The sequence below is a fragment of the Leptonotus elevatus genome, chromosome 1, assembly GCF_054856555.1.
Source record: "Leptonotus elevatus isolate MCC_2025b chromosome 1, RoL_Lele_1.0, whole genome shotgun sequence".
Classification (NCBI taxonomy): Eukaryota; Metazoa; Chordata; class Actinopteri; order Syngnathiformes; family Syngnathidae; genus Leptonotus; species Leptonotus elevatus.
The window spans coordinates 33,114,935-33,137,696 of NC_141239.1; the positions used below are offsets into that span (position 1 = coordinate 33,114,935).

Consider the following 22,762-nt stretch of genomic DNA (forward strand, 5'->3'; position numbering starts at 1 on the left):
GCACCACAAAAGAAATTTATGAAAGACGCTCGCCTCCCGCGAGGATGATCCTCAGAGTTCCAGAGTTTAAGTACTTTCTTATAGTTGAGTAAATGCTGAAGACAATTCACATATTGCTGGTTTGGAGCCAAAACCTCCTACGTCAAAATTTGGTCTACAGTTGCAGTGATTTTTTTTCACAAATGTATGCTACTGCTCAACCTACATGTTTTGAAAATGGCTTGTGGTCTTCGACAATGAAATGGTAATGGTTCAACATAATATTGTCTTTTTTGTTAGTTTTTTGGTCTTGTGAAAAGTGATGATTTTGGAGGTACAAGTATTCCCCTCGACGCCAGCTGTTATTCTATACCACAGAAACCAGTTATTACGTCAATTTTTTTGTCATTTCTAAAACAACCATATTTCTCAACCAATTCAAAACATTCCAACATCTAAATATCCTTACATTCAGGATATCTGGGCACCTCTTTTCCACACTCGCCAAATTTCGATAATAAATTCATCCTTCCATAGTTCTCCCCTTTTTGAAACCATTCCAACTTCAAACTGTTCAGATGCATCTACTGAACTATTTTTCACATTCCCCAAATATCCACTTCTTTCAGTATTCCACATTTCATTCTACATCTTTGATGTAATCCTTTCACATTTCTCAAGCAATTCCAGGTTTCAGGCTTCTTGGATTAACATTTTTCACATTCCATTCATTCCACATTAATCAGAATTCAACATTTTTATTCTTAAAAGTCCCAAATTATGAGACATTTGGCTATTTTCCTCCTACTTTCACATTTCTTAACTGTTAATTTCATCCAGGACATTAAAGATGCCCTATGTAGAAACCTGCCCAAAAATATCTTTACAATTGCATTTTTATTTGAACATTTAAACATCTTCTAATTAGCATATTAACATCTAGGCTGTTCACAATGGGTGCAATTACTGGCCAATAGTTTTCAGACTGAATTCAGGTTTGAATTTCCTGCAGTCTGTCTGCAAATGTGACGTCATGTGTGCATTGTGTACGTGAGAAGGGAGGGTGCAGTTTAATTTTTCAGCCACACGTGCCAGTAACAATTCGAAATTCAGTTTTCTGCATTGGGCAGCTTTAAGCGTTCCATTCTCAGGTTACTGTTTTTCTGTATGTTAGTATATGAACTGCTAGCATGTTAGCAATTATTAAGATTTTCCAATTCTCACATTCTACATTTCCTCAAATGCACCTCATTCTACAGCTTTTCAGTTCAGGGTTAGCTCTTCAGCATTCGCACACAACTTCTACAGAAATAGCATTCTCTAGCGTTCTGACTTTTTTTTTTTCCATCACGATATATCTATTCTTCCAGTTGTGGTTTATCTGTTCTACCGGAAAGCATTCAGTGATGTGACCTTCACTGTACCCACGGACTCCCCTAATTCTTTCCTACCTGACGTGAAGGAAATGAGATAAAGGCACACCACCTTTATTTCATATTCATTTACATTATGTAAGCAAAATAACTGAATAGAATCTCCACGAAGTCCGCAATGCTGTGTAACTTACATTTTGTCTTTGCTTGTGTAAAGCAAATCAAGTTGAAATCTTGATGACAATTTTAGTTGTATTTTTTTATTAAACCACCTTTATTAATATAACAACTGTACAAGCTGATTTAAGAGATTTTTAGACAATTTACAGTATACAAAAAAAGACGTGAAAATGGCTTCAAGTAAGAGTTGCAGTACAAGTTATTTTCATGTAAACACTGCACCCAAGTGATGCAAGCCAGTGTCATGTGTAAAGGGCTAATTGTGTCCGGTGCAGTATCTGCACCACAGGCACTTGTTCATGCCAACAACAATGACAGTGTGCTGTTAAAAAGGTAAGTAACATCTTGTGAGAGTTGCACTGACATTAACAATTTAACAAACGCAGGACATTGGACTCTTTCCCAGATAAAGTTGCATGAAGAAATATGGGACACACATTCATAGAAAAGTCATAGACAATTATTTTTGACTTTGCGCCTGCTTTTCTTTTGATTTCTAACATGCAATCAAACATCACTCTTAACAAACCCCAAGTCGTCAGTCCAGGTATTTATATGTTCTGTCTTGTGCCAGTCCAGGTGTTTAGGGATTTATGTGATCTGTCTCAAGCACACTCAAACTAATGAAGCTTACAAATTGCATTAGGTGTGCTTGAGACAGGGGATGAATAATTTTGAGACTGAAGTAGTGATTAAAAGTAGCATTTGTGAATTTAGATTTAAAAAAACATTTTAATATTATTTTATTAAACTATTACAACTGTTCTTGTCTATTTTATTACAAACAGCTGAAAATGTGTACATTTTGCCAGTAAGTCTAATATGCATTGGGGGTTGAACAAATTTGATTGCAACTGTAGGTCATTTCTTACTGGAAATGACTTAAGAACATGGCAAAAGTTGTGTTGGATGAACCATCCATCCATTTTGTAGACTGCTTATTTTCACCAGGGGAAGGGCTGGAGTTACCTTATGCGAGATGCTGAGTATGAAATATCTCATTCATCACTGCATTTGGGCTTAACTGATAGTAATCACACACACACACACACACACACACACACACACACACACACACACACACACACACACACACACACACACACACACACACACACACACACACGATCCTGCTGTCATTGTTACATAATTCATAGCGAGTGTTCATATCAATAGTAATGAGGATTGTTGATTATAAAAAAATAAATAAAAAGTCACTGTGTAAATAAATCAACATCCATAATAACACTTAAAGTTTTTTTTTTTCTTTGGTCATTAATTTGCAGTCGCACACAACTTATTGTGATTTAACAATTATAATAATAATATAATATATTATAATTCTTGAATAGTCATCTTTAGTATTCCCTAAAATGCAAAACTGGTTGAGGAATGGCTCGATGAAGGCCCCATTAGAGGCAATTTGCCCTTATTTCATCTCATTAGTTGGTTTAACATAGTAACCAAACTGAATTAAGTGGTCCACCTGCGCGCAAATGAACCATTTGATTTGTGTTATGTACTTCTCCTCCCCCTGGTTATGGTGCACATTTGAGGAGAGACTGGGAAGCCCTTCCCACCTCCCAGCGCATCCACTGGCACGGCTGGATTTTTACTGCAAGTGACTACCCACTCACTGCTTGAGCTTCCCGTGCAGGCCCATGAACTTGAAGGTGGCGGCAGTGATCTTCTCGTACACGACGAACATAAGGGCAGCCGTCAGCACCGTCTGAAGCAGTTTGGCCTCCAGGCCTTTGTACAGCCCCAGGACACCATGCTTTCTGTCACAAATAGAACACGTCTTTATAAATGAACGACCAGCCATCGTACAAGGTCTGGAAATCCAAATCTGATCTGACCACTTTGTTCCTGTCACACTTCAACACAGATTCCCGTGAAAGGAATATGACATTTTCACTCATCAAAACAGTCCCAAAATGTCTTAATAACATAATTATCTGTGGTAGACTTCATTCAAAATAATACAAGGATCAAGTATTACAGCACATTTTTCACCCTCTCTGTCCTAGGTTGTACAAATGAGCCAAACGCGGCTGCTGGAGAATGTGAAACAGTATAACTTACTCAAGGTGCAGAGAATTATGATCAGTTCCAAATATAACGGTCCATGTTAGTACAAACCTTCAGGTTTTGTTTGAAAGAAAAAAAGCTTATTAGAATACCTGAACTTTACTTGGGGTTAATCAGAGGCACTGTAAATGTTGGCAGGTGTGTGCTGACTCTCATTCAACGTGTGTTTGAATGTGATCGGTTCATTATGAGCATAGCTACATCCCCAGCTATACGAGGGTGTGCCCACTTGTGCAACCACAATATCAGTTGTTTATATTTACTTCTCTTCCAAAATATATATTTTTAGAGCTTTAGAGTGGGCAGCCACTCCAGACACCCACCTATTTGTATACAGTACAAGTAATTTAAAAAGTCAATTTTCCATAATACTGTATTTCCCTTATAACAAAACAGGAAGCATGAAAAGGAAGTAGTATGGTTGTCAGTGCGTCATGAGATAAGCACTTACTGAATTCGTTCCATCAGCAAGGAGAAAATGTTTGCCAGACTTCCCATCAGGCCGCCCTTTCCATCACCTTTGTACTGGCCAAACTGATAAGACGGCACACATGAAATTAATCAGTAAGAGAGAGAGCAGGTCCCACTAAATCGATGCAAAATCTACCGTGGCCCCAGAGGTATGAAAATTCACTAAACACGGCATTTGCTGTACAAAATTACATTTGTGCAGAAAACTAATTGACAAAATGTGAAACACTTAATCGGTGCAGTTTTTTTTGACAAGCAATCAGGTGTAAACAGGAAGTTAACTATTTAAAGTTGGAAGGCAACCTTAAACATTTCTTATGCTATGTGTGACCTTACTAGTATAAACGTGACATGCTGATTAATATTACATTTATAGAATATGAGTTATGCAGCAAAATTCAGCTGTTTTTATCCATCTCATGGGGCGGCCATTTTGCCACTTGCTGTTGACTGAAGATGACTTCACAGTTGCTCAGGGCTCTAGCTACAACCAATGACAGCTCACCTCTGAAGCTGAGCTGTGATTGGTTGTTAACTGAGATTGGCTGTTATTTGAGGCCTGAGCAACCGTATTCATTTTCACTCGACAGCAAGTGGCAAAATGGCCGCTTTTTGATATTGATGAAAACTTGTGGATTTTGCTGCTTAACTGATATTATTCCACTAACGCAATATTAACCAGAATACTGTATTTAGACTAGATGGTCTGCATAGAACATATTATTGTCAAGAATGTATTTTGTGGGGGGTTCCCCTTTAATGAACAATCGTAACCTAAGATGATTAGTTACAATACATGGGATGCACAATATGGGGCAATTACCAATAAGTTCATTGATATAGATTAAAATATTTTATCAGTAGAATGGTAATTTTTTGCTACTCCTGTTTCAAAAGCAGAATAATGTTGCCTGGAAGTAACTCAACTTCCTCTTGCTAACAATCCTCCTTGGATTGTAAACTAGAGAAGAATTATTGAATAGCACTTCTGCTAGTTGCAACCAACTAATGCAGTCCATTTTGCCTCTGTTGTTTTCAGACTCAATCAATAAATTAATCAACCTCACAACTGACCAAATATCAAAGGGTCACAACACTCCACACGACTGACAATTCTCTTGGCTAAATCCACTGATGTCCATTCTTAGCCAGTAGTTTAATTGAACAATTTCTATTTAACAAATGAAGTAACTAAAATAAAGAAATGTTATTGTATTTTCATACAATCCAGTATTTTACCCTGAGTATGGCTTGAACTGTCTGCAGTGGATATGTGGCAGTGGTTGCGACGGCTTTGGCAACAGCTCCGATGAGGAAGATCTCTAAAGATGATATCTGTGGAAGAGTGCCAACTCAGTCGTCATCATAATACTATTTAAAGTGTTTAATAAATACATTTTCATAATACTAGGGACCTATGGAAAGGGTGAACAGCCCATTTCTAGCATATACATGCAGAGAAATGACTGAAACACTTTTAAGCAGATGGTTTAAAGGTGCAAAAACAACCCTCAAAATTGTAATCATCTTTTGTCCTGTTTACAGCGAACATTCCACCTTATTTATGTTTGACGTTACAGTGCATTTTCTGAAAGCCCAAGATCCATACATTTCATAAGTCCTATTCCTTTAATTATTAGACATTCTGCTCACCTTCCTGCCTCCTTTCCCCGCCTTCCTCTTCATGGACTCATAGAACATGAACTGCACAGCTGGGTTTAAGACAAGGATGAGTGAGGGCAGAGTGCCGTTCCACAGCGTCCCCACCCCCTCGCTCGCTATGATCTGGGAGAATGCATCTAAAGAAGGAACAGCACAAAAACGTAACTGGGCGTCCCACAGAAAAGGTTTGATTGCACGTTGACAACTACACACACACACACCAAAAATGCCCTTGTAGTGCGTCTGATGAAGGTCCTCATTTCTGAATTTGGCCCCCTGGAGCTTCAAACGAGTGTTGACCACCCACATTGGCGTGGTAAGTATCACATTCACTGCCCCTGCGTGAGCAACAAAGGCAAATGGTTTCAATAGACAAAAATGTACGGACGGTGGTGAGAGTTTCAGCCTGGAACAAATTCACTTTATATTATTTCACCTGAAATGATGCCCATGAGCAGGTCTTTGCCAAGTCGCGACTGCTGTGGCTCTGTGACCGTCAGCCTCTTCAGTGTGTTGAAGGTGTAGAAGTAGACAAAGTTGGAGCAGCAGAGGCTGGAGATGACCGGGAACCAGCCTCTGTACAAAGCCAGCCTGCAACGACATGTTATTTGGACAGGTTCAGTCATCTGTGCACATCACTAATATGCATTACTCAAATTCAACAGCGTACTTACACGCCTTCTTCCTGCGCTATCTCGGCCAGGATGACTGGGGTGGATTTGGACTTTCTACTTTCATCAACTAAAAACACACACACAAACACAATATATTATTTACAGATCCAGTGAACCACCCATCCATCCATATTAGCATATTTTGGAATGGGATGCAGGGCAAACACAGTACCTCAATAATATTACTATTTTGAGTGAGTTGATTTTTGTGAAAAAAAAATTACGTTTGCCGTTCATTTTGTGTTGTCCTTGTATGGTGTTTGTTTTTTTTTGTACCAGGAAAAAAAATTACAGTATGTGGTTATTTTGTTTTTTGCATCAAACCCTTTGTTGTTGGGTTAGGATAGCAAGAGTCTAGCTGCAGACTCATGGGCGAGTGGAGCTCCACAGCTGCACCCGAAACACATGACTGACCTCCAAAGCTCAACTGAAAACACGTCACCTTCATTTGAGCGAAACGACAACTCCACTTATACTGTAATTACGCTACGTCTCACTTGGTGGCGCTGCATTACAACTTCGGTGTTCAAGTGGAGCTCACGTGTTTCCGGTGGCACTCTCATGGGCGAGTGGAGCTCCACCAGAATCACATGACATCCAAAGAAAGCACCATCAACCATCTTTAAATTTACAGTGAAATATAGTCAAAAATACAAATAATACAACGTCACGTATGTTTGGGTTACGGTTATAGTTAGGGTTAGACTTTTTAGAATTATGCTGAAAGAAGTAGAAGTGGAGGTCACGTGTTTCCGGTGGAGCTCCACTTGGCCATGAGAGCGCCACCGGAAACACGTGACCTCCACTTGAAGTTGTAGCGCAGTCTGCAGCTAGACTGATCTCGAGGATAGTGGAGCTTTTATACATGTATTGAAAAATGTATTCTGAAAAATGAAATATATTAAGAGCACATATTTGTCTATATTTAAAATAACATTTTTGTCAAACATCTGGTTAGGAAGTACGTGGTGCTATGTGGCCCCACAGTAGCAATGATGGAAAATTTGTGGCCCACTTCAGTATTTAAGTGTCTAAATACTGATTTAGAAGATTCAATTAACCTACCGTGCATGTTTGGGTTTTTTTGGAACGTGTGAGGAAACCCACACAAGACACGGACAAAGCATGCAAACTACACACACATACACTGGAAGGCCAGAGCCCGGATTCACATCCAGGACCTGTGAACTGTAAGACAGATGTGTTAACACTCTTCCACCACTCTAGCTGTGGCTAAAAAGGATATACGCATGACACTAGGGCTGGGTTAAAAAAAACTAAAAAAAACGATATATTGATATCAAATCGATTCATAAAACCATTAATCAATACTTTTTAATTTGGCCCTCAACATAAATTAATGTGCCTTCTCGCGTCACTGAGAAAAAAGCCCAGTGTTTTTGCCACTTTATTTACATAGTGCTGTGGTTGTAATAGATTTCAATTATTATTTATGGTTTTGATCAGGTCATGTTCAATCAAACATACATGATTAATAAAACTGCATTGGATTCAATTTTAAATGTAAATATTCATATTTCTTCAATTTCAAATTACTTATTTTTTATTATTATTTTAGTATGATTTTTATTTAGTTTTTAATTTATTTATTATTTTAAATTATTATTTTTTTTTAATTATATTTACATTTGATTTATTATTTATTATTTGCATAATTGTTTCATTACATTTTTTTTAAATTATTATTTATAGTTTTGATCAGGTCATGTTCAATAAAACATACATGATTCATGTAACTGCATTGGATTCCATTTTAAATGAAAATATTCATATTTTTTCATATTAATGCACCAAGTAAGAGCAAGAAGTTTTTATTACAGCATTGTTACTTGTGAGAATGTCTGCACGGTACTGCATGAAATCCTTAACGGAATCAAAAATCAACGCCTTCTGAATCAAATCGATTTTGGAAATCTGAATCGATACCCAGCCCTACATGACACTGATGATGGTATTCATTATTATCCATTCTACTCTCTGTTTTGTATTGTTGTATTGTTTGCTAGCATTAAAGAGCACCAGTTATCTATTAATTATTTCGACATTTAATGTTATGAGGACGTTTTCAATGTTTTTTGATCCACTGCACGCTCTCATCCTCCTCATTTTCTAATCAACTAATTACTTGCATTATTTAAAATGGAAAAAAATGACCCCGATAGTTTGATATGAACAAATATTCTGAATGTCATACGCAAACTTTTATTAAAGCTGATAGATGCAGTCAGAGTAAAACAGTCAGAGCTCTTTGTACTCATCTGGGCATTGGCGAGCATGCATGATGTAGAAAAGGCTTTAATATATTACCTTTTAAAACGGCACAATGGACCTTTAAGCTAAGCGGAATTTCCAAGGCACAACTCTGTGGTTGTTTTATCAGGTATCTACATCAAGTAGGTAAAAGAAGAAGAAAAAAGAAGAAGGAATGTCTCATTTAAATACATAACGTGTAATCCCTTTTTTTGTTTGATGATAAAGTTTAACTGGAAGTGACAAGAGTAAATTAAATGGCTTGAAGCCTATTTTTTGTTCACCAACTGTCAAAGTGCTGCTTCTTGTGAAGCGAGTTGAGTTAGTTCACTTCCACCAAAAAACACTCGTATCTCAATTTTTTGCTGACAAGTGAAAGTATCACAAAAAATCTCGTAAATCAGGTCACTAAAGGCTCAAGGCTCCGCTGTCAAATGTGCAACCACAGTTAAGAATATTAAGAACTGAAATACAGTTAATAGAGATTTTGCTTGACTGACAGGAGAAGGGCTGGTGTTCAGGATGAACTCACCCTGTAGACGACTTTTAGCTGTGTCCAAAGGGAAAAAGGTGGTCATCGCTGTCACGCTGCCCTGAAATTACATCATGTACAATTGATAACCGAGATTCACAATGAGTTGAAAGTTACAAACCGCAATATTAGGCGCAAATGCCACGCCGTGTCTTGCTATCGTACTATCTCTGCCTTCCACTCACCATTGCACCTGCCACAGCGTGGACCAGAGTCTCGTAAGACATTAGGCCGACCGGTGAGTTTCCATTAGTGGACATATTGACAGCTCTCACAGGGTACGACGGCGCAAGGTTTGTCTGGCAACAACTTGGTTGAGTCTTAAACGTCTGTCTCACTGAGTAAATAGTTGCTAGTAGTCAAACATTCACATGTCAAACTGTCACATAGAAAGAAAAAAAGCAGGAAATAAGACCGTTGTTTACTCCCCCATTCATTTGGCTTCCGCATTCCTTCGTCGTGGCTGGCATTAAACTGAAATACCCACCAGCGCCATCTAAGGAGCTGACGAGTGAAGTACACCATATTGATGCTAATGATAGATAGATAGATAGATAGATAGATAGATAGATAGATAGATAGATAGATAGATAGATAGATAGATAGATAGATAGATAGATAGATAGATAGATAGATAGATAGATAGATAGATAGATAGATAGATAGATAGATAGATAGATAGATAGATAGATAGATAGATAGATAGACAGACAGACACACACACACATTTTTATTACACCAATATTATGAAGGAAATTGTTACCATTTATCACACTTTATCACACTTGTCATAAAAGAGTATTGTAGAATGGAATCAGTAAAGCAGGCCTGCAGCAGGCTAATTGATACATAATGGGAGGTTTGTGCTTGTGCATAAACAGACAGCACTGGACTGGACTTTGCCATTGTTTTATGGCTCTGTGCTGCTGACATGTCGACGCCCTCCATGAGCTCACTTGGTCTGAAGGCTTTGTGCTCTTGAAGAAGGTGAAGAATTTGTTTCTGCTTTCTCTTTTTAATTCTGGGAGAGGACAGCCATGTCTCGATACCACAAGGCAGCCATAGACGGTTACCTGGACCTTTTAAAGGAGGCCACCAGGAAGGACCTGAATTCTCCGGACGAAGATGGCATGACGCCCACGCTGCTGGCTGCTTTTCATGGACATGTGGATGCGCTTCAGCTCATATGCAGCAGAGGGTGAGAAATTGAATTGAACCGTATGTTCTTCTTTGCCACTTGGATTCAAATACAGAATATCCCTTTGTGTGGTTTATTTGGATTACAAAATGAAGGGGTTGGTGAGATGGCCTTGAAGGTTGTCCCTTGGGGAGGAGGGGAGAAAATAAATTCACTAGTATCTTTTCTAGGAGTTGGAAAAGTCAGTAAATACACTGACCAAACTGCTAAATTATCAACACTGACTCACTTGTCTTGTTGTTTGTGTAAGAAATGCACATATGTGAGGATGTGCCCTCCAACCCCCCCAAAAAAGCTTTAAAAAATATATCGTAGTACTGCGACATGAGTTACTTACACTATGGTCATCAAACCAAAAGAAAACTCCATTCCCCTTTTGTGGCAACTCTCTGTTAGGCTGGGTCAAATATTTAGCAAGAGGAAAAAAACACAGCTAAACAAAAGAACGCTTCATTCACCCCTAAACGCCCCCATCTACAGTGCTCATTAGACACAACAAAAGAGCCTGGTCACGAACTGGCACATCATTCTCAATTTTTCCAGTGGAAGACTTTCTCACTTCAATAACGTGTCCATAAATAATTGGCTCATTGTTCATGACACGCACGACAGTTGCTGCTGTAATGATTTTTATTGCCGGAGCACTAAAACTCACCTGCAGAGGACTTTACATCTTAATGGCTTACCAATTACTTTTGTGGGGGGGGGGGGGGGGGGGGGGGGTTGAATGATTTTGTTTTCCTTGTCATGCAATAATCTATATTTTGAACATTCGCAGCTATGATGTTGTAAGGCAACTTTTTCCATCTAAGTGACACATACAGAAAATTAGAAGGGTGTAAGGCCAGCTTTGGAATTCTCCACCCTTAATTTATTTTTTTTATAGCAGTTTCTTTCTCTTTTTTAATTTATTTTTATTTTTATAAATGGGAGTTATTAAAAAAAATACTACATCACAGTTTTCTATAAGCCAATAAGCAAATTTTGGGCTGGTCCGCAGCTCCTGTATTATGTCGATCTCCACAATGAGAACCAAACCAAGAAAAATCGGTAGTAAGCTGACATTTTTTTAAATCAATAATTGGACCTTGACAAGGAGCAGAAAGTGGAAGAAAACATTTAAGCTACTTGCCTCATTTAACCATTTTCAGCAGTAAAAAGTTAATATTTTGTCCAGAATTAATTTGATAATTTAACTTCATTATTTTTCATGTACTATTAATACATTTAAAAACACATTTTGCCCATTTGCTGTTGACTAAAATTTACAGGTGCTCCGGAAACAGGTAACGACCAATACGGTTCACCTGTTTCCTGGGTTTGGTCATGTGACGCAAGCAAACTGAGCCACGACTGGTCATTACCTAGTATGCGTGATGTCATCTTCAGTCGACAGCAAGTGACAAAATGTGTTTTTAAAGGGTACTCAACAGGAAATCAGACTCTTGCTCCACCTCTCACTAACCCTGGCTGTGTCAGAATGTGCATCCTACTCCCTAAATAGTGCCCTACTGAGGGGTCACGCCATTTTGAAGGGGTGTTCGAATGTACAGGGAGCGAAAATGAAAGGCTCACAAAATTACCCACAATGTACTCTGAAAAGTAGTGAACACTAGAAATCTAAAAAATCGATTCAGCAATATATCGCGATATTATAGCACGCAATTCTCGAATCGATTCAATATGCGGCTGAATCGATTTTTAAACCTCAATTTTTTGGGAAATATTCAACAAAACGTCTTAGGGTTAGGATTCACACATTAAGCATGGAAGAATGTTATATTAATGGAACATTAAATCTTAATATTTTATTTCAGTGCTATTCAAACATGAAACTTACTGCAACCTGTTTGTTAAATGCAGTGGCTCAGTTATAAGCCTGATTTTTCAGATAAATAAATACATTTGTACACAAATCTTACAAAAACATGGATGTTAGATTCATTGAAGACTCTAAATTGTCGATAGGTGTCATTGTGATTTCCAGTGGTTGCTTGTCTATTTGTGCTCTCTGATTGACTTGTCACCAGTTCAGGGTGTATGCCACTTGATCAAAGTCAGCTGGGATAGGCTCCAGCCGACCCACGATGCTCACGAGGATAAGTAGTATGGATATGTTTGGAAAAATGATGTAATACTTTGTCTCACCAAAACATTTGTGTGTAACAGGGGAGACTCCAACAGAAGTGACATCTGGGGAAACACGCCGTTGCACCACGCCGCCGCCAACGGCCACATGCACATCCTCAGCTTCCTCGTCAGTTTCGACACCAACCTGTTCGCCCTGGACAACGACCTGCACACGGCGATGGACGTGGCTGCCTCGCGGGACCGCATGGATTGTGTGCGCTTCCTGGACACCGCCTCCTCCCAGCAGACCAACCAGAATCCAAAAAGGGTTGCCAGGTTAAAGAAAGAGGCCAGCAAAGAAGCGGCGAAACGGGTGAAACTTTGCGAGAAGGTGAAGAGGAGACACCAAAGCAAGATGGATAAGATGTACCGCGGGGCGGAAACTGGCTCTGCTTCAGAGGCCAGCGACACGTCGGCCTTGTCTAGCGTCGGCTCCGTGACTGGCGCCAATGAGCAGTTCTCCAAGCTCATCGCCTCTGAAAAATCCGGCTCACTGACAGCCAGGGTGAAAGGCACACTGCAAAAGAATCTTGGGAAGAAGCAAAAGGACACTCTGCAGAGATCTGCAGCAGATGGCAACGTCATTTTCCTCAAGCAGGAGGATGCGGCGTCAGAGAATCCGGAGTTTTTGGATGTTTTCAACGAGCAGGACGAGAGGATGCTCGAAGAGGAAGGAGAGGCCGGCTACGGAGACGATGAAGTCAAACAGTCTATCTTCAACAGGCCCGGTCTGGGTGGTCTCATTTTCATGAAGAGGATGAGCCTGGAGACGGAAGATGTCGCGAGTGGGAACAACGAAAACCTCGGCTACCTTGTTCAGAACGAAACGCTCGAGGGAGAGGAAGACTCCTCTGCCTTAGAGGGCAACCCTGACGCGGAGGTCCCATGGGAGCAGGACGACCTGGGCTTGGATGACGATGAGGAGGAAACATCTCCACTTGATGCATTCTTGTCATCCATCTCCTTGACCGAATTTGCCCCGGCGTTCACCCGAGAGCACCTGGACCTGGATGCGCTCATGCTCTGCTGCGACGAAGACCTGAAAAGCATACGCATCCAGTTAGGGCTTCGAAAGAAGATCCTGGAAGCTGTTGCGCGTCGCAAGAATGCGCTAGAGAGACCGGGTGCTATGGGAGACAGCTGCCTGTGAAAACCTCAATAAAAGATGACACTTGCAATCTGTTGTTTGATGTACTGTACAATAGATGATTCCGTGATCAAACAAGATTATCTCTTGCCCGGGAAAGGCCTGCCACACACCACGCTTTCCATCACTGACAACAGCCTCACAAAATATCCACACGCTCTCCTTATTCTCGACTGTTTGCTATTATTTTTGGCCTCTCTCTTCTTCCTTGACAATCGCGCCATGTTTTTGTGGTTAAAAAGAAAACAGGAATATGGAATGTACACCTGTCTCTTCTAGTCAAGTTCAAAGACAAATAGAAATGTGTTCATTTAATGATTTAATCAATGCACCTGTAAAACATTCATACTGGGGACAAATTTGTAATTAATAAATGGCAATCATTTGAATTTCTTTGGCTCTATGACATTGCAGCAAGACACAAAATTGAACTCATGTGACGCCAGATATCAAATAAATACTGCAGATCATTTCAGGTGAGAGTAGCCTGCGATTTAGAGGCAGCAGGTTTGACTTGCTGTTGTTGATTGTTGTCACTGTGTACCTACTGTACGTTTGCAGGGGTGAAAAAGGCTTACTTGATGCAGTCATAACTTTTTGCTACATGTTACGAGTAAAAATTTTGGTTACAATGCGAGAAAGCTTAACATGTACCACCGCTTGAGTGAAGTGAGAAACAAAAATGAATCGACTTTGGTGAAGCAATGCACTCAACATGTGGGTGAAGAGAGCCAACGTCACCGATGTTCTTTGTGCCATTTTTTGAACAGGGCAAACAGTCAACCATACTAAAGATTGAAAACATTTGCAAGGCACATATCAGGGATGTATAGTGACAGGCAAGAGTCAAGACAATGAAATGCTCTTCCATTAGATGGCAACAGTAAACCTGTGTGTGTTTTTTGCTGCCATATTCTTATAACTTTCCTGGGGCTCAGGACTCCCTGTGAATATGTCATCATTTTTGTTCAATTAAACAGGCCCAGATTTCACACTAAATACATTAACAAGCAAATGGAGTACATAGTTTCTGTGACGTTTTTTGTTTCGTGGTGATTTGTTTCTAAATGTAAAACGGGTGCTTTTCTGCCTTACTGCCTTGGCTCATTGGCTCAAAAAGAAGGAAACAGGAAACACGAGTTCTGTTGCACTACACTTCTTTGCCGATTAGTGTCAGTAATGAGCTCGTAAACGTGTTTGTCAACCGCCTATAAAAAGAAGAAGAGACAGTACTCATTACTGTTTACCTACCTCGACCAAAGGCGTTTGTTGGCACTGCTTCACGATTATGCATACAGGTAATTTCCCGCTCTCGTTTTGAAGTTTGCAATGTCTTCGAGACATTAAAATGATGGTAGCAAATAAACGAATTCGTAAAACCGGCAGCCTAACTGTTTTCGTTGCACTGCTAACTTGAGCCTCATTAGTGAGCGAGCTAACAAGCCAATCAAGCCTCTTTAAATGTTAAAATAAAATATTTTTCTTTATTGTATCGAGTTTTCATAACTTTAGAGTACGTCATGTTGAGCACAGTGTACCAAGTAGTTGACGGGTATTTAAAAGCGTCTGCTTCTTGATTTGACTCGCAGGATTGCTCGCCAGCGTCGGAAATGTCTGAGATTGTGGCAGCCAACTCTCTCGCCAGCATCCAGAAGGAGACCTTAATCGTCTGTTCTCCGGCGTCCCCGGATGGCGAGGAGTCTGACTACGTGTTTGTGGAAGCGCGGCATCCCAACACAGTCCTGCAGGGCCTCAATACCCTACGGCTCGACAACTCCTTCTGTGATGTCATGCTGTGTTGCGGGGGACAGGAGTTTCCCTGTCACCGCATCGTGCTGGCCTCCTTCAGCTCTTACTTTCAGGTACACCTGAGTCAAGATCACCATAAAGTGCCTTTGAGGCTTCCTCATTCCCCTGGTGCTGATTATCTAACTGTGGATCTTGTGCTTGGCTTCCCCCCTTGCTGCCCCCCACCAGACAATGTTTACCACTGACCTGAAGGAGTCCAAACAGGAGCGGGTGGCCATCAATGGAGTAGAGCCGCAGATGGTTGGCATGCTGGTCAGCTATGCCTACACGTCAGAGGTCTACATTTCCAAAGCAAACGTCCAGGTAGGCTTTGCCCACTTATGTTCTTTGGCTTTTTGCATAAACCATCTTCCAAATGTTGGTCACGCCAAGCTTCAGCACACTTCGCTACAGCACAGTGGAACAAATAACTGTGTGTTTTACAGATTTCTCTCCCCAAACACAGCTGAATCAAATAATCCGGATCGCTATCAGGTTTCTGTAGAGCTCGCTGATGAATCAGGTGTATTTGATTTTGAGGAGTGTAACATCTCAAACGTGTACGACTGCGGCCCGCAGGAACGGAGTTTGACAACTATGCCACTCTCATGAGAAGAATACTATGAATCATCTCCGGCATCACCACACGTTTAACCATTGATAAGTGTCCCACAGCAAGCTCAACAGAACTGCACTGTTTGGTGGAAATGTGACTTGACAAACTACTCTGTTCAGGCACTGCTGGCCGCCGCCAACCTGCTGGATGTGATGGCTGTGCGAGAGGCCTGCTGCCGATTCATGGAACGTCAGATGGACGAGATGAACTGCGTAGGGATCCACTGCTTTGCTGAGGCCCATTCCTGTAAGCAGTTGGAGAAACAAAGCATGAACTACATTCTCGAGCACTTCAGCAGTGTTTGCCAACAGGTGAGAGGCTGGTGGTGCCACCGCAACAGCTATGCTGAAACGATTTATTGAATAATTCATAACTCTCTAATACTTGCACCTCATATGCACTTTTGTTTTGTGTGTTGGTATTGTGCATAAATTAATTATATTATTTTTATCCTGTTCAGTCGATCTAAAAATATTTGATTGCGGCATTATGATTTGTTCAATAAGCACATGAGATCCTGGCTTTACTACGGTCCAAATAACGGGTTTTGCAGTCACGAACACTGGTCAATTACTTTTTGAGCGGCGGTAGAACAAATACCGCATCAAGAAGACCTGCTCAGTTACTGCAGTATTTACTATTTTGCATTTGTTTCGTATTTGTGGCCTATAAGTCTTCATTATTTAAGCGTTGGTGATGCTTTCTGACTTTGTTGCACTGGTTGGGATTTCATCGTGGCTGTAGGAATGAAAACCTGTCATATACTAGGGACCCCATGAACTGTGTAGCCAATAGTCAAATGTCCCGTTTTTGGACTTCTGCTAAATTCTTAAAAAATCTAACCTTCATGCGACATGTCATCACATTTCAGTGTAAAGTGGATCCCCGCTATTTGAAGGGGATGGTGGCTGGGCTGGATAGCATATAGATAATGTAATTGAAATTAAAATGATTGGAATATGCCTCTTCCAACACGAAGGTTGGGGGGCATGAACAAAATACCCCCCCCCCCCAAAAAAAAGTGTGTTTGTATATATTATATTGTAAATCTAAACAAACAATCCACTAGTGCTTAACTGTGCGTATGCCAGGGTCCACAGTAGTAATGTAGTCTCATGCCACTAATTCATTGCGTTCAATTTGTGTAGCATTACCACATATCTCAGGCAACATTGGATGTGAAACTTTTCTTAATTTCATCTATATGTGAATTCTGTCTTTCAGGAGGAGTTCTTGACCTTGAGTGTGGACAAACTAACTGAAATCCTTGCCAGTGACCAGCTCAACGTGTGCAGAGAGGAGCTGGTGTTCGATGCCACCATGCTGTGGCTAAATACATGCCCGACTCGCAAGCAGAGCTTTGACAAGGTCAGGTTAAAGCACATGTTTCAAGATCCGGTCCTCGAGGGCCTGAGTCCTGCATGTTTTTGAGGTTCCTCTACTCCAATACACCTGCTTTAATTATCAGGCTCCTGCAGAGCTTGCTGATGAGCTTAAATGTGAATCAGCTGTGTTGAACGTGGGAAACCTCTAAAACATGCATGACTCAGGCCCTCAATGACCGCACTTTGACACCACTGGGTTAAAGTATACACTAAGTAACTGCATGGTGTGTATGCATGTCGCAATTTTTTTTTTAAACCTCTTAAAAATCTTCCCTCTTTTCCTGAAGGTGTTGGAGTATGTCCGTTTGCCCCTCATCAGCCCCTATTACCTCCATGATGTGATCGAGTCTCTGGATGTGGTGAAGGAAAACCAGGGCTGCCAGAGGCTTATCTCCGAGGCCAAAGACTACATGCTGCTGAAGGACCGCCGAAGGGAGCTCTTCTGCCCCAGGGTACGGCCGCGTCAATCAACAGGTAAACGTTTTACCATTAAAGATATTGCATGCTGTGTGGGAGTGTTATTTATATTAGTGACTCCCACGCATCACATTATCAAGGATGTTTCCATGGTAACAGGGACGTCTGAAGTCATCATAACAGTTGGCGGTGAGGACGACAAAGTGGTACTGCGCAGCGTGGAGAGCTTCGATCCCGTGACGAATACGTGGAGGGACCATGCCTGCCTGCCCTTTGCTGTGAGCAAGCACGGGTTGGTGGTGTCAGGTGCGTCAACACTTGTTTAGGGAACCAGGTAACATGCAAGAGTATAAAATGACAACTAAAATGTGGGGAGAGAACAAAAATATATATTTTTTATTTGCTATACATGCTTTATTATCCTGGTGCCCAACAAGATTTGTAAAACTTGAATTGCATTAGCCTCCACAAATCTTTTATTTTATTTAGATATGAAACGCCTTCCAACATATTGGTGCTTCTACAACAAAAATGAGAACCATGGCTGCAGCAGTGTTCAGCGTTTTCAATGTTGATTGCGTCCCACTGGGCTCCTCCTATCTTGTCATACAGAAAAACAATCTGAAAATGAGTCAGCTCATGTTTTTTTTTTCTTTATTATTTTTTTCTTAACCTCCATTAGCAATTTTTTATAAAGAGTAGCTACGAGACTCTGTAAAATTTACAAAGTTGCAAACACTAACGTCTTTGGTCATAGCTATACTGTTACTATAATCAGTAAACGTTGGCCGGAACGCACCTAAAACTATCGGAGTTGCTAAAAGAGATTTTGAATGAATCTATATGATCACATGCCACCGCTAAGACGTGTTCTCATGCCTTCCCTGTAGATTCCATTCTATATTTAGCTGGAGGAGAGTTTCCTGACGGCTCGGCTAGCCGGGAGATGTGGCGCTACGACCCGTGCTTCGACACCTGGATGGAAATGGCTTCCATGAATGCGTCTCGTTCTGAACTCGGTGCGTCTGTCTCAGTGGGTGCCATTATTTAACATTGCAACAGTCAGACTTGTCCCAAGACTCCATTCACTCACTGCTTAAGCGCTCAATTATCAGTAACCGTAAAATCAGTTGAGTAACTCTGTTTAGCAGCATATGAAGATGTAATTGTAACAAAAAATTATTAATTTGGCAAAATCAAGCGTCTCTGTCCTTGCTGGCAGGCCTGGTGATGCTGGATGGTTTTGTGTATGCTGTGGGCGGCTGGGAAGGTCACTCTCGTCTGGCCTCGGTGGAATGCTACAACCCTCACACCAACTCCTGGCAGTTTACAGGGTCCGTCAAGATGGCCGTCACAAGTCCTGCTGTTGTGGCGCTGGACGGTCTCCTCTACGTTACTGGTAGGACATGCTGCTAATGTACTGTAATTAATAAAGCACCTTCTAAGACGGTTTAGAATTACTAACCTGCTTTGCTCGATTGAGTGATCAAGTCCATATTTAGTGTAGAAGCCCCTCTGTGAGGAAATGCTTGATTTGACAGGTTCTGAACGCTTTTACAATGTGCGTTTTGTCTGTCTTGCAGGTGGCGCTGTTCTTGAAGATGGCGATGGCTCAGATCTCACACAAGTGTACAACCCGAAAACGGCTACGTGGGCCGAAGTTTCCTCGATGCAGATTCCTCGTTCTGGTTCAGCAGCTTGTACGTTGAAAGGAAAGATTTATGTCATAGGTAAAGTATTCACTTAACTGTTTACTTGAGTATCATGTTCACATTGAGCAGAACATGGCGCATTATCTTTATTTACTGGGTGTTGTGAAGACACATTTTGATACTATTTTGGTTGTAAATATGTTATGTATTTAGAAAAGCTCTATTAAAATACAGTTGTTGGTCTGTGTGCCACGCTGGCCCCCTTTAGTGGTACGCAAAAGTCACAGATTTAGCCCTTTTAAAGGGACACTTGACTCATGAAGCCATTTTCAGCAACAAAAAGTTAATATTTTGTCCAAAATAAATGTGGTAACTTCATTCATTTTCATGTACAATTAGGCCCCATCCAGACGGAAGCAAAACCGGCTTCGTTCCTCAAACAAATCTCGTACACACAGAAGCATTTCAAGACTTGCGTTTGTCCAAAAGAAGACGCTGAGGACATTTAACGGCTGTAATGTATATGCCAAGTCTGGAGTGGCGCTGTAGCGCAGCCACAGGCAATTAACGGAAAGCATAGAAGAAGAATCAGCTTTATTTTATTTTTATTTTTATTGGAGCAAACATGGCTTTGCATGTATCAAAACTTAATGAAAAAGGCGAACACAGGAGAAGTGACAATGGCGGCTGAGTCAAGTACAACACCGCTTGTTGAACTTGGGAATAAAGTAGTAAAATATTTTGCCGCATAAGCAAGCTAAGGAGGCTGCACAAAACTACTACAACACAGCTATCCGCCATTGTTGTTGACAGACTGACGGTTCTCATGCGATTAATTGGCGCATACGTCATCAATCTGCGGCAATGCGTCGTCATCGAGCTGCGGCCATTACGTCATCACTGGAGGAGTATCCTGCATATGGTGTCCAGACGGACGCGTATTGAAATCTTTCCACTCTGGAGCCCGGTTTCAAGCTCCGAAGCCGCGCCGTCATGTGGACAAACGGCAAGAAACTTGTGAGGATACATTGAAGCTGGCTTTCGTGTTGACGGGGCCAGGGCCATGATTGGTCGTTACCTACTTCCTCAGCACAGGTGAGGTCATCTTCAGTCGACAGCAAGTGGAAAAATTCGTTTTTAAAGGTATGAATTTTTCATGAAAAATAATGACGTTATCAAATTTATTTTGGTGTGTATATATTTTTCCTGCTGAAAATGGCTCTGAGTAAAGTATCCCTTTAAACTGTATTTTATTTAAAACCAATATGTGCTTTCCTCATCACACGTGCTACTCTATTATTATTAGTATAAGGGGTATTTTTTATTTTTTTTTTCCTTGTGGCGGGGCTTGGTGCAAAAAGTTTTTAAACTACTTTTTTTTTTTTTTTTTTTTGTTTAACTTTAGGTGGGTGGCATGCCTCGAAGGAAAACACGGACAAGGTGGAGTGTTACAACCCCAAGACCAACCAGTGGACCATGTGCGCCCCCATGAAGGAACGACGCTACCGGCCCGGTGTTGCCGTGGTGGATGGAAAGATCTATGTCCTGGGGGGTGAGGAAGGATGGGACAGGTGAGGTGAAAGCAGAACCATTGGCACCTTTTGCGTTTTGTCACGTGAAGTTTATGCCTGACCATCCTGTTAGATATCACGACACAATCGAGAGATTCTGCGACGAGACCGACACGTGGGAGATTGTTGGGGAGATGCCCACCAGTCGAAGCTGGCTCAGCTGTGTGTCACTCCTGCTGAGGAAAGACGTTTTGTCGCACTACTACCCCAGTATGCCAAACAGCAGCTAAGTGATGACGGACGCCTTTCGCGCCAACACGCACCCTCAGTGGAGACACGGCACTACCATGTTCAGCGCTGTATTTTATTATTGGTGACATATTTATTTTAACTATGTCTGTGAGAATGACATGCTGAAATCTGTTTGCTATCAACAAGATGCTGTATGGGCCAAGAAATCCAGCTGTGAATATTTTGGTAAGGTACCCATGCAGAAATACAAATGTGAGCTGTATTAAATGTTTGTTTGTTTTTTTTTTTTTAGGCTTGTATTAATTTCATGTAGAATATTTTTGTAATTGTCAATAAATTGAATGAAGTCACTAATAAAATGTTTAATTCTCTTGGACACATTTGCCTGTCTAAAGGTTTTCTATTTAAGGGTAATAAAACAAATTCATCAAATGTTAAAAAAATAAAAATAAAAAATTTCAACAATTTCAGCCACAGCTCCGTCTTGTGTTCAAATTTTGATTAACCACGATTTAATTGTGCAATTAGTTTAACAAAAAAAAAAATCGTTTGGCAGCACTATTTGAAACCCTTTCTACAAACACTGGTTAAAAAAAACTCTATTAAACCTTCACCCTGGCTTGAATTTCTAGTATGAACTTTAAAGAGGTTGCATGATTAATGTAATAGTAATAACTGGTTTTGTATATACTAAATATTATTTTGGCCCAAAAGAGCGGAACAAGGCAGAAAGAAGAGTCCATTATGTCTATTTGGCAGATTAGGTTTATATATAATTATTGAACAAATCCTGTGGGTATTGAAAATTATGAAACTTTCTAAAATAGCTTCCAGTGAATGAATGTCTGCACTAATGAAGATCAAAGACTTAAAGACTACAGCTTCCTTCAGTGGGTAATTTAATGTTACCAGTCATTTACAGTTTGTCCAACCACAATGAGTGTCATCACTGTGTTGCTCTTAGGCGATTCTGTGAAAAACTTTGTAAATTAAACATGACAAACCAAATTTTATGTTATTTCAATGTGTTTTGACATTAGTCATGTTAACTCACTCATCAGCCACTATGGGGAGCCAAATACCCGTTGACTTCTATCTACAGTGGAACATAAAAACAGGACCTCAGTATAGTACTGTATTCCAATTACTGGACACATGAATAAGTACACCGGCACAATCTAATTGTAGCAAATCTACCATGAAATATTTGGTACTGTCTTTGTATTTGATTTGTATCAACTATCAGACAGACTTAATTTTGGGTTTCTAAATTTCTGAGAGTGGCAAATCTTTTGGAAATTATAGTTATGTGCAGTTTTAATTTGACAAAGCATTTCTGCATCATACTCATTTTTAAAGTCATGTTTTGCCTTTCTTGTTGACATAATTATGGGACTGCTACGCAGCAAAGCAGTAGCAGAGCAAAGCAGGCA

General features: G+C 40.6%; 3 protein-coding genes across 3 annotated transcripts; 2 read left to right on the top strand and 1 right to left on the bottom strand.

The window, feature by feature from the left end:
- Positions 1 to 1,602: 1,602 nt before the first annotated feature.
- On the bottom strand, positions 1,603 to 9,684 carry slc25a17l (solute carrier family 25 member 17-like). Its single transcript, XM_086098440.1, has 9 exons — positions 9,419 to 9,684; positions 9,234 to 9,294; positions 6,431 to 6,497; positions 6,193 to 6,347; positions 5,978 to 6,094; positions 5,748 to 5,893; positions 5,334 to 5,429; positions 4,075 to 4,157; positions 1,603 to 3,313 (listed from the first exon to the last, which is right to left on the bottom strand). Exons 1-9 carry the CDS (start codon positions 9,491 to 9,493, stop codon positions 3,166 to 3,168), a joined length of 948 nt encoding a protein of 315 aa, XP_085954566.1. The 5' UTR covers positions 9,494 to 9,684; the 3' UTR covers positions 1,603 to 3,165.
- A 447-nt stretch (positions 9,685 to 10,131) lies between these two features.
- anks4b (ankyrin repeat and sterile alpha motif domain containing 4B) lies at positions 10,132 to 14,602 on the top strand. The gene is made up of 2 exons (XM_086081378.1): positions 10,132 to 10,431; positions 12,601 to 14,602. The coding sequence occupies exons 1-2, from the start codon at positions 10,271 to 10,273 to the stop codon at positions 13,709 to 13,711; spliced, it is 1,272 nt and encodes a 423-aa protein (XP_085937504.1). The 5' UTR covers positions 10,132 to 10,270; the 3' UTR covers positions 13,712 to 14,602.
- A 292-nt stretch (positions 14,603 to 14,894) lies between these two features.
- On the top strand, positions 14,895 to 21,705 carry LOC147181755 (kelch-like protein 24). Its single transcript, XM_086093396.1, has 12 exons — positions 14,895 to 15,006; positions 15,298 to 15,570; positions 15,686 to 15,820; positions 16,232 to 16,423; positions 17,337 to 17,480; positions 17,785 to 17,971; positions 18,074 to 18,220; positions 18,805 to 18,933; positions 19,137 to 19,313; positions 19,498 to 19,644; positions 20,972 to 21,137; positions 21,211 to 21,705. Exons 2-12 carry the CDS (start codon positions 15,319 to 15,321, stop codon positions 21,365 to 21,367), a joined length of 1,833 nt encoding a protein of 610 aa, XP_085949522.1. The 5' UTR covers positions 14,895 to 15,006; positions 15,298 to 15,318; the 3' UTR covers positions 21,368 to 21,705.
- Positions 21,706 to 22,762: the final 1,057 nt, after the last annotated feature.